Source organism: Pagrus major, chromosome 1 (genome assembly GCF_040436345.1).
Source record: "Pagrus major chromosome 1, Pma_NU_1.0".
Classification (NCBI taxonomy): domain Eukaryota; kingdom Metazoa; phylum Chordata; class Actinopteri; order Spariformes; family Sparidae; genus Pagrus; species Pagrus major.
Genome location: NC_133215.1, coordinates 34,977,195 through 34,989,606, shown reverse-complemented (window position 1 = coordinate 34,989,606; position 12,412 = coordinate 34,977,195). Strand labels below are relative to the sequence as shown.

The 12,412-nt window shown below is 39.6% G+C and overlaps 1 protein-coding gene across 1 annotated transcript; it reads left to right on the top strand.

The window, feature by feature from the left end:
* Positions 1-3,973: 3,973 nt before the first annotated feature.
* On the top strand, positions 3,974-11,947 carry pmm2 (phosphomannomutase 2). Its single transcript, XM_073462901.1, has 8 exons — positions 3,974-4,172; positions 5,812-5,923; positions 6,028-6,104; positions 6,313-6,404; positions 6,609-6,708; positions 7,619-7,694; positions 7,920-8,035; positions 10,851-11,947. Exons 1-8 carry the CDS (start codon positions 4,098-4,100, stop codon positions 10,953-10,955), a joined length of 753 nt encoding a protein of 250 aa, XP_073319002.1. The 5' UTR covers positions 3,974-4,097; the 3' UTR covers positions 10,956-11,947.
* The last annotated feature ends 465 nt before the right edge of the window (positions 11,948-12,412 follow it).

The following is a 12,412-nucleotide window of genomic DNA, read 5'->3' as shown; positions in this document are numbered from 1 at the left end:
ACTTTCACAACTCCTCCCCGCGGTCAGCGGATTGGTCAGATTTAAGCATTTACATTTGAATTAAGGGTGCAGGAAAGACACAGTGCGGTGATTGGTTGCATTTTGTGCGATCAAGGCATCATGTTTGTATGCATTATTATTCCTCTGATTGGTTGAACTGGGCTTTTAAACATAGGGCGCGAAAGGTCCTTTGTTTGCTCCGAGTCAAAATATGTTTATCAGTTGATGTGTGGTCGGGAGTTCGTGTGTGTTGTAGACGTTTGTTTTCTAGATGAGACAGCCAGCAGCACCTTAACAACTATAGGACCCCTTTTTTTCCTTTTTTCAACGAGTTGCACTACAAAAACACAACTCAAACTGCACTTCTTTGTTCAAGTCAAAAACAAAAGTCCTCATTTGTTTATTGCACAGATAACTGGCTGCTAAACTGGACAGATACATGAAAATAAGACCTCCCGATGTTGATTTTCCCTTCCTAATACGACTTTGATGAATAACCATACATACTTGCATCCAATAAGTGCAAAGTCAAACTAATTCTGAGTACTACTATGAACTTCTTGCATTTTGACTGAATATACATAACTCACAATATGTTGAAAACCAGTGAATCAATACCTGCTAAGAAGTCCAATAATAGTGTGATTTACAATCTTTTAGGGAAAAAAGGTCAAATGTAGGCCTTTTCATATTAACCCTCGATCAAAAGACAGCAAGTTCTTAATATTCTTTCTTTGCTGCAAATCATTGATTGCAGAGTTTGAAGATCTCTAGGCTTTGGATTGTTTCTGTGATCAAATGAAGGGACCCTTGTAAATGGAGGAATTTCTCACTCTAGCTCACTTACATCATGGTTACAGTTGTGTATATTAACCACAAATGAGGAAGGGTGCATTCTGGATCAGCGGTGAAGTGAGTTTAGTCTCATGGTCATGGTTTAAGAACCGTGTTGCTAGATTGGTGTGATGTCTTCTCCCAAAATCCGTCCAAACTGATAAATAAATCACCCAAATATAATGGATCATAAATATGAATCCATGAACAACAGCAACAGTATTGTGGTTCATCTATTTTTTTCATCATTAATATGACATAATAATGCAACGACAATTAAACTGTTGCAAGCACACTGATTTCCATTGCAATAAAAATACAGATTTGCAAAAACAATACAGCTCCTGTGTGTTGGTAGGGTAATAATGATTAATGTCTCCTGTCATCTGACCTTTTCATCATGACTGGATGTGCAGGGGTGTGTGAGGATGGATGTATGGATTGGGGCTGGGCGATATGGCCTGAAAATTATATCGCAATATTTTTAGGCTATATCTCAATATACAATATATATCTCAATATTTTTAAATCTCCTCAAAATCACTTCATTAATGCTACAACTGGGAGACAGAAAAATCCTCTCTGTTGTGACAACATTGGTCTCGATTGTTTTTTTCACAAAATATTAACACAATAACATTTTTGATAAATAGGCATCAATAATGTGGATATAATGACTAAGTGAGTAAAGACAAATACTAGAACGAGAAGAACGGTCGTGGAAATTCCGAAAATAACATCACTGTACTGTGATGCAGTATGCTATATCACGATTTAACGATATCCAAAATCTAAGACAATATAAAGTCTCATATCACAATAACGATATACTATCTTTATATTGCCCAGCCCTTGTATTGATGTTTAGTGAATGTATGAGGTATACAGGCATTATCTACAGTGAGCTCCTAAATTAAAATCACTAAAAGGGGGAAGATGCATCATGTACCTTTAGACAGGGGCCTGGACACGTTTGGATGAATGCAAAAAGATTGTGTTGACTGACTCCAGTGAGGTTTTCTCCTGAGCCCAAAAATCTGTGACATAGATAACAATGAAGTGCATAGTCAATTGGATATTATTGAGTGTTATTTTCTGTTAAAACGACAGAGCCTTCAGGCCTAAAACAAGTTTCTTCGGACATAAAGTTCTCCTGTCAAGTTTAGGACAAAACATTCTAAAACAAAAGTGAAGCAAACGTTTCTGTGTGGGTGATGAAAACCTCTCCACTCCCCAACATTTGTTGTTTCACAGCAGGAGAGTGTGTACAGTCCCCTCCGAGATCCACCTTGAAGAATGTAGGCTGCTTTCACATCGCACGCTGAGTTGTGCTTTTCTCATTGCTTTGAGTAGAGGTCATTAAGATGCAATGTGATGTCAACCAAGAGGGTCGTGATATGCATTTCCTCTCATCTTCTGAAAATAAAGCAAACTGTGTGGCTGTCTGACTCTTGTGTTGTGACATGAACTTTTATATTTCAGTTTCAGCCACAAAGCATGCCAACACCCTGCCTTTGCTCAGCAATCTAACATTTCCATGCCTCGGCACATTGTATGCAGTGGTGGACTACTACTATACAACTACTGCACCTCTGTAAAAAAAACACACAGGAAACTATTCATTATTTAAGAGGGACGTAGAGACCAACACATTTTTTTTGCATGCACCCTTTAGAGCATTACATCCTGTTTCCTCCACTGGGGGGGCACCATAGAGGGCACTTTATCATGGTTAATCTACCACTGAGGCATCCAAGGGGGCACTTGCTTTAATGTTGTTGCAGTCAGGGGGCACCATGTTTTGTCCTCCACCAAGGAGGTTTTGTTTTCACTGTTTGTTGTGTGGTTTGTCATCAGGATTACACTAACAGTACTGAATGGTTTTCCACCAGGCTTGGATGGAGGATGGGTCTCGGGCCAGGGTAGACCCTATTAACCTATGGTGAGGATCCAGATAAAGGGACACTTCCAAGATTTTCTTCTCACTTTCTTTAACATTGCCAGATAGGACATTTTTCAACATTTTCATTAATTTCTCAGGGAATAATGCATGGATCTTGGTGAAGGAAATCTGCCATATTAAGGTGGCTGGTATCTATGAGTGGGTATAATTTAACACAGATCCTAGATCTCGTGAGTTTAAACTATGGTTAAACAGTTGTGGGCTCGGTTTTTCAAATTTAGAGTGATCCAGGGTTTGATACTGGATTAAGATTGATTAAATTAAAAGGGGACTGGTGGGTCTTGGTGGAGGTATGTGCTCTACTGAGTGCCATTCTAGTTTGTAAGTTTTTCATGAAACAGTTTTTTAATGTCGCCCTAAATTTCACAGTATCCCATCGATGGAATATGACTAAATAAATTTACTGAAGTACTGTTTTGAGGTAACTACTGTAAAGTAGTTTTGAGGTATTTGTACTTGAGTATTTCCATTTTCTACTACTTTATACTTCCACTCCACTACACTTTGGAGGCAAATATTGTACTTTTTACTCCACTACATTTGTTTGATAACTTTACTAACTAGTTACTTTACAGATTACATGCTGCATCAGAGCCAAAGTAGCACATATTTAAATTAGTTTATTTAATAAAAAAACAAAAACAAAAAAACATTCAAACAATCCGACAAATTCAGAATATTGGATCTGTATACAGTATGGTATATCGTTTATACATACATATATATATATAAATGTAGAATTTACATACCATAGCCTACTTTTGATACTGAAGTAGGCCTACATTTAATGTCAGATAGCCTCCTTTAAGCCTTTTACTGAAGTACTAGGCTTTTCGTATGCGTTACTTTCACTTTTGCCAAAGTAAAATTTTACCACGATATCTGTAGTTTTACTCAAGTATGACTTTTGGGTACTTCCTCCAACACTGCCGTGTCCTCAGCTGACACTTTTTGCACACGGTTGAGCTGCAGTAAGAGGAAGAGGCTTCAGTTCCATGTGTCCTCTACGCTCCGGTGCAGCAGGTGGCGGCATGAACCTCATTTGTTTGCGGTCCACTGGTACACACCACAGACGAAGAAGACAGTGTATGTTTGGTAGTTGTAGTTGGCGAGTTGCTGTTCTCAGCGGTTGTGCAGCTCGATTACACTGTGGAGGAAACGACAGCATAGACGAGTACTGGGACAAAGGCGGACAGACTGTGGACACACACCGAGTGATCAGTGCTCACTGGGAAGACATAGGGACTGTGTCCACAGGGAGGGACAGTGAGACAGCAGCCTAGAGACACAGACGGACAGGATGAGTGACTTCGCTGTGGACAGGAGCACGCTCTGTCTCTTTGATGTTGACGGCACGCTCACAGCAGCGAGACAGGTACTAAATGTCTGTGTGTGTGTATAAACGTACCGTTACAGCTGACTCCATTCATACTCACACCTGACAGCACGTCATGTCAGAGCAACATCCGGTTCCACGTTGTTATTGTTGTTCTTCCGGCTGAACGAAAAGCTTCCTAGTAACTAGATCTGACAGTTTGTTTGGTTTTGCTGTAAATATTCATGTTTACTATCAATTGTATAAACCTATGGTGATTATAGGCGCTGGTGTTTTCACTTTGTGCATCATAAACACACGTGTCGCGCACAGTTAATTCAAACAGCTTAAAGCTTAAAATACATTTACACACTAAAGTGCGTCCACAGGTCCCGGGGAGTACTACTGCATATGTGAAAAACTAGTATAAACTCCAGAGAAGCTGCATGTAATCTGATAAACTGCCTCAAGTGATTTCACGCAGTGGCCGAGTTGCATTGTGGGAAATGTAGGCACCATGTTTTGAACATGAAGAATAATGTGTGGAATAAAAAGGTGATATCTCTGGTTCTACTGCATCGATTTGGATCATTTGTTTTGTAACTGTCCATAATGAGTCCAACAGTGTTATAAGAGTGTAATGATAGACCAGTGGACTGCTTTTCTAAACGTGCTGACTACAATACCCACAATGCAACTTAGCCAGTCAGTGACATCACTGGAGGCAGTTTATCCGATTACAGCTTCCTCTGGAGCCACAAATGGCTTCATACTACTTCATTCACATATGTGTTAGTACTCCCTAAGACCTGTAAATCATGTGTGAATTGGTTACCCATTTGTCATGTTTCCCTTGGTTCCACCTACCAGTACAACCAGCTTCACAAATATTCCTTTTAAGTTTTGTCTTGCCTGATCTGTGATCACTAAAGCAAAGTTGTACTGATTACATCGAAATAAATCTAATATTTCTGCAAGTTTACAACAAATCAATTTAAATTCACAAAACAAAATCAAGGTTTCATCAATCTGCAAGTGAAGATTTGAGAGTGTGCAGACAGATATGTTGCAAAGATTACAGTGAAGTAATTAGTAACTGTTAAATTTAATTTATCGATGTCAATTAGGTTAAAAAATAGAATAGTGTTGATGTGTTCATAATAGTATAGTAGTGAATATATATAATGTGTTATTAATTACTTACATTTTACTGGAACAAATGATCTAGTCATTGTTAGTCAGTATCTGCTTATTCATTAAGACCCAACAGACCACTGCATGTTTATCTTCCTGTGCTAATGTCTGTTTTCTGAGTTGGGGGTAGTGTGATTGTGCATTACTACAGTATGTGTTACTATGTGTGGAGCATTATTGTGAAAAAAGGCACATTGCATCATAAGAGGGTTTAGTAATCATAATTGTGCAACAGACAAAAAACAGGTAACCTAAATTGCAATCACTGCCTCACAAAATATTATAACACCACTAGAAATATCAAATAGGTGATTGTACTATGACTAATGGTAGACAGTCTTAGTCAAAGGCTAAAGAATAAAGTGAGCACAGGTTTTTTTTAAGTGGGAATTTGAAAGAATGAAAAGCATCCTGACTGGAAAACATCACAAACTGGTGTGTGTGTGTGTGTGTGTGTGTGTGTGTGTGTGTGTGTGTGTGTGTGTGTGTGTGTGTGTGTTTACAGCGTGTGACTCCAGAGATGACAGAGTTCCTTCAGAAGCTGAGGACTTGTGTTCGAGTGGGAGTGGTGGGAGGGTCGGACCTCAGCAAGATCAAAGAGCAGCTGGGAGATGATGGTGAGACACACATCTATAGCCCTGCAGTAGACCAGTTATACACATCCATCCCTCAAGTTTGAATCAGTTGCACTCTTTGTTCTTCTGTATGTTCATGTGTGCAGTGATCCAGAAAGTGGACTATGTGTTTGCTGAGAATGGTCTTGAAGCCTATAGGAATGGACAGTTTCTCTCTGTCCAGGTAAAACTTACTTGATGTGTCCAAAGCACACAATTTTTTGCAAAAGCTTTAAGCTGTTACATCAAATTCTTTGTTAGATAGATTAAAGGTGATTTTCTATCGTAATCTAATAAAAAACAAAAACAAATACAAAGATACCTTAAATATGTTGATGTTACCTCCTGTGACCGGACCCAGGAAGTTTACTGTGTCTGTTCGCTGTTGTCAGTCCATCCAGGCCCACATGGGAGAAGAGCTACTGCAAGATTTTATCAACTTCTGTCTCAACTACATGGCCAAGATCAAATTGCCCAAGAAGAGGTACAGACATGTCAGAGTCCTGATCTCAATGTCAACATTTATTTGATGCTTGGAATTACAGTATTGTAGTCCTGATGTAATGGGCATCGAGGAGTGCTGAGGCTGTGAAAGTTGTGTAACAATTGAAAGTGTAGAATAATCATTTATAGTAATGATGTGGTTTAGCCTGAATGAGACTGAACTGTCATGTGTAATGTTTTACAGGGGGACATTCATTGAATTTCGTAACGGCATGTTGAACGTCTCCCCTATTGGACGCAGCTGTACACAGGAAGAGAGGAAAGAGTTCTACGAGCTCGATCAGGTAGCACTCACACATTCACACTCCAGCCAAAATGTTTGATTTAAAGCTGCACTATTAATATTGTGTGTAATGTGATAGTGGTCACCTTTAGTGATGAGACCATGGAGAATTATCACCTGACTCAGCAGTTCCCCACAGCTTTCTGGACCGTCTTTCAGCGCATTGATTTGATTTTATGACCCTCATGTTCACTGTATTGGTTCATTTTCACTGCTTTAAGATACAAACACTCTGATAAACCCACTGCCTGCTACCTGCTCCCTACCAAACATCAGTCAGAGGCTAGCTAGTGAACAGAGTGGAGCATTTAGCAGCTAAAGTGCCAGATGTTTTTTCAGGATTTGATGGAGACCAAAACCGAGATAAAAGGAGAGGGAACATTTTAGTTGCATTTGTCAGGTGGCCAGAGGCCTGAAGCCAGAAACTCCAAATATTTGATGTTCCCCTCTGTCAGTGGGTATGTAGTTAGCTGTCACCATTTTTTATTAACATGTTTGACAAAATATCTTTTAATGTGATAATATATCAAATGTCGTTTGAACTTGTGATGCTGCCCCCAAAGGGCCAAAAATGAAGTAATGCAACTTTATAGGGGCTCTGTGGAATCTGTGTGTTGTGCTCAAAGTCGGCCATTAAGTTTACTTTGGTAAACTTTAGACTCCATTTCTATACAAGCGTTAGCTACTGTTGCCCTCTGTTGGCGGAGGGAAATTGTTTCATAGAGCCCCTTAAACCTTGCCTTATGTTTGCAGAGACATTTACAGGATAGAATGATTGTGATTGAATGCACGTGTAAAATAGTACTTTTTTCTATTTAGCATTGCTTATATCATTGCCAGCTTGAGGCAATGCTGAGAATTACTGAAATCTGCAGGGCTGGAATTGTTTATTTTTTGTTTGCTTCTTACAGAAAGAGAAAATCAGAGAGAAGTTTGTGTCCATATTGAAGGAAGAGTTCAAAGGGAAAGGACTGTCTTTTTCAATCGGTGAGTAAACTGCAGTCATGGCAGTTATACAGATTGTATTTACAGTGAATCTGTTTTTGAAAGCAACTTAAATCTGTTTAAATCTGCTGGGTCACAGCATCAGGAGCTGCTTCAGACTTGTGTGCTATAACAACTCATCAGGTCACCTGTGTGTGTTTCTGTGTCAGTGTGATGTAAATCCTCCACGTCATCTCTCCCTGCCTCTGGGCCTTTGTTTCTCTGCAGGAGGTCAGATCAGCTTTGACGTGTTTCCTGACGGTTGGGATAAGAGATTCTGTCTGGGCATTGTTGAGAAGGACAACTACTCAACCATTCACTTCTTTGGAGACAAGACCAAACCTGTGAGTATGCTAACTACTGCAGGATGGCACAATGATGCCTGAGTACATGTAGATTCTTCCAAAGAAAGAATATGAATAGAGCTGCCGGAGTACTAAGCCAAAGAATGGGTGGTTTTAGACCACATGCTTCATGCACGGAAGTCTGTGATATGTGTTTGGTGCTGTGGCTGACACCTACAGCCTTTAATCATTATGTTGCTCCACACCAACCCAGCTACATCTCAGCCCAGCCCTTTCTCTCAGTTTTTGCCATCTGCCTTGCTGAGCTCTAACAGGTTTATCCAGTCGGTGGAGCACTTCTGAAATGTTTTGCTTTGGTTGTGAGCCACTATGAACAAGACCAAGATTGAAAAGAAGTATTGTTGTGAATTCAGCCACCGTGTAACACATGTTCTAAACACACCTGCCTCACACTGTAGCTCGGATTTTCACCTGTTTTCTTGTTTCGTTTCTTCTGGATGGGGATCTTTGTGAAAACAACCTGAAAAACACATTTTCACATACACACAAACAGTATTTGTAAAGCTTAGTGTGGAGTGTGAAGTGGTTATAAAGGTAATGATTTTTTTTGTTTATCATGCACTCTCTGTGTCTTCATTGTGGTTTAAAGGCACACTTCTTGATTTATTGTACATGGGTGTTTCGTAAAACATAGCTTTATCTCTGCGTTTTGGCCTTTCATACAGGCGTAAATGTTTACTGTTACAAAGTGAAGATATTCAGAAAATTTAGTGTACTTCTGGATGGGCAGAAACAGATTTTTGAAACAATGAGGCAGACACACACACGCTTGAGTGTGTGTTGTATATGCGTTATATTGTGCATATTTAGAAAGACACTCAGATCGTTATAGTATTTTCTGTAACCAGGCAACCCACCAGAGTATACAACCTGCCTCCTTTTGACACTGGCATACATATGTTCAGTGTATGTAAACAGCCGTGTGATAGGTGTATATTTTAAGTGTGTTACGCACAGAGATGATGAAACCTTACTAAAACCCTTGTCTGGATGGAGATCCATCTTTCTTTGGAAACGTTGTCTCCAAAATACCTGTGTACGCATGGACTCTTGATGTTTTAAAACTGTTGTAGGATTTGGGAGTGTAGGTGTATCCCGTTAAAATAATCAGGGTGCAAACCATTGAAAGCTGTATGTATTTGTTAACCACCCATTAACTCATAGTTTGACTATGTTAAACTGTGAGTTAACGCCCAGGTCAATACAAGACTGTTCCAGAGTTCCAGAGCACATGATTGTTCGCACGCTGTGCTGCTGTGAAAGTGATCACACCAGGTGGTGGGTTGTTGAGACCTGATGAGGGATCACTCTAACTGAAGACCATCCCCATTCAGAAACAGCTCCCTTTTCATCCAGTGCAGTCACAGTAGACTGCTGTGAGTACACATAGAATATCCAAGAACGGTGGCTTCAAAATTCAGAACAGCGTCATTCTCAGTTCTCCAGTACTCCTCTCATGACTATGCACAATAATGTTTTCTTTCCTTATTATGGGGGAGAGAGAAAATGACTCAAAGCAAGAAGGGCATTCTTGGTACAATGGTCACAATGATACATTTAAAAAACAAGATTGTATCTGATTGGCAGAGGCAGCACTATGAAGAAAAAAAAGCTAACATACAAACGTGTGTAATACTTACTCCGTAATACTACAGCCAGTGAAAAGAGTGAAAAAAGATTTGTTTAAAACATTTTATAAATGATGGAGAACTGACATTACATCTTTAACATTCTATATGTCTGCAATGATTATTAACACTTTCACATAAAAAAGTTTAAAAGGAAATTAAAATAATCATGTTAAAAAGGTTAAAAAAGGTTTGTTTGTTTTCAGCTCCAAAGCTGTATTTAATAAGATCTGTGGCACCCGGTTTTTATAAAGGACCAGATCATTTCTAGATGTGAGCGTGCAAATGACAAAAATATCCAGTTGTTGGAAGGATCACTGCATTGACCTACAAATGACGCACTCACACTAGGCAATCTGTACCGTGCCAAAGCACGTTTAACCCCCACAGTCCAGTTTGTTTGACTAGTGTGAACACTCCGTATCGTGCTCAAGCATGGTGCACTTTCTTGGCCCTGGCATTACACAGGCCCAGGGGCCCAAGGTATCAGAAGGCCCACCAGGCCAGGCCTTTTGTTTGAAGGGACACTTATTAACATTATTCTTTGGAGAGAGTTTGGAGGTTTAGTCAGAAGGAGGGATAGCCTGAGTCATTTTCCCACAAATCCACATCAGAATGTATAAATGAAAGAAGATCCAGACACACATATATCCCACAGGAGCAGGATTTGTTCGTGTGGCAGCTGGACTTTAGTAATCTGTGATTCAACAGTTTATGTGTTGGTGTTGTTCCTTGGACATCATAATCAGTGTTGTTGGGGATGTCATTGCAACTGAGCAAAAAGCTACTCAGTCTGCCTTTGGAACAAGCTGTTGTGGCTTGAAAGGCACTGGGAGGACAGATTGCTGTACTTTTACACAGAGTTCACTTGTTATTTTCTGTCTCATCTCAATTTTCTCTGTGACTGTATGGTTAGGTTGGGATGGGAAGTTTGGGTTAAAATAGACTCTTTCACAATGTTCAACACTGTTAGAAAGATTAACTTCTGCCAGGTGCAAACATCAAACAGATGCTTTCAGATAGTGCTGATTTAGATCATCCAAGTTTGGGTAAGCTAATCTGTTTGTGTGTGTGTGTGTGTGTGTGTGTGTGTGTGTGTGTGTGTGTGTGTGTGTGTGTGTGTGTGGCTGTCTGTCTGTCTGTCTGTCTGTCTGTCTGTTTTCCAGGGAGGAAACGACTATGAGATCTACTCCGACCCTCGGACCGTCGGCCATGAAGTCTCCTGTCCAGAGGAAACACAACGACTTTGTGAGCAGCTTTTCTTCTCATGAGAGAGGACACAGCTCACAGCCATCACTGTTATGATCCCGTCACTTCTACAAGACAGAGAGGAAAAGACGTCTTATAGGCTTCATGTGTTCAGATCTAACCTTGAGGTTTCATAAATTAAATAATAATATTAATTTAATGCAGAAAGAACCACTGTCATGGTGTCCTTGGTAATGTCGAGGGAAAGGTGAGATTTCTGGTTATTTTTGGTTGGGTTTTATTTTTGGTTGGGTTTTATTTTTGGTTGGGTTTTTTCCTATTATCAGCATTACCTAATGGTAAACACTGAGCCAAAACACTCATTGATGTAATTTTGTCATTTGCAGAGATTAATGCAGCTTTTAATTTTCACCTGGAAATCACTTTGAATCTGTCATTCCATGTACTACAGGTCAGAATGCTTTTGACTAAACCACAGCAGCCATATGAGCCACTGTGCCTCTGACTGGGGACTGATAGTTAGGATGTAATTTTGAATTGTAGAGCAGTTACTGGAACCATGTCACTAACAAACACACCTGAATGTTGCTTTTTTCCCTCAGAGCTGATCTGTCAGTCAAATGTGGCCAGTGCCATGGCTTCCATTTCTTTGGATTGATCTTAAAGTCTTTGCAGATTTCTTATCTTTGTTTGTTTACACTCATTGCTCCGAACAAACTGGAACAAGAACACACATCACTTGCTGGGTGCCACCAGATTAAGTTATGGAAATGGATATATGAAAAAGTTTCATAAACAGTGTTGTGGCTGTCAGTGGAACACAGCAAAAAGTCCAAAATGATTTTTAGTGATGTTGTGTAAGTGTTCCTGCAGGGTCACAGCAGCAGACAGAAAGAGGTCATAAAGACTTTAACTCGGCCCCTATGGTTCCTTATGGCAAATGTGAGAATGTGTCTGAGAAGTAATGTGTTACACAGTCGTGTGATGTTCCCAACACATTGAGGGTTCTGCTGTAAATGATGTGAACAGTGAGCAATAAAAGCAGGGAACAGTGCTCAGTGTCATGTCTCTTTTGTATCTCATGAATTATAAATCCACACTGAAAAAGATCATATATGAAAATGAATATATGCTTTGTAGCTTGGAGTCCCACTGACACTGATATTTTTGAGGCCTATGTTGATATTTGAAAGTCTAAAAATACAACAATATTTTACCTTTCTTTTTTAAAACTTAACTGTATAACGAAAACAATTCCTGCAAAGGATGCCTTGAACATGTTTATTTAACAATCGTAGCCAAGATACAGTATGTCCTGAGCAGGACGTGTTGTAGTTGTCGGTGCTCCCTCATGGACAGACTATGAGAGTTCTCTGTAAGAAGTAGCATCAGCATGTTGTAGTCTTACATGGACGTATTCTGTTGTCAGTGGCTGACAACAGATAACTTTAAAATTCAGACATTTTTAAAATTGTGAAATAATATATGTGTATTGAGCTATGGAACTAAGATTAATATT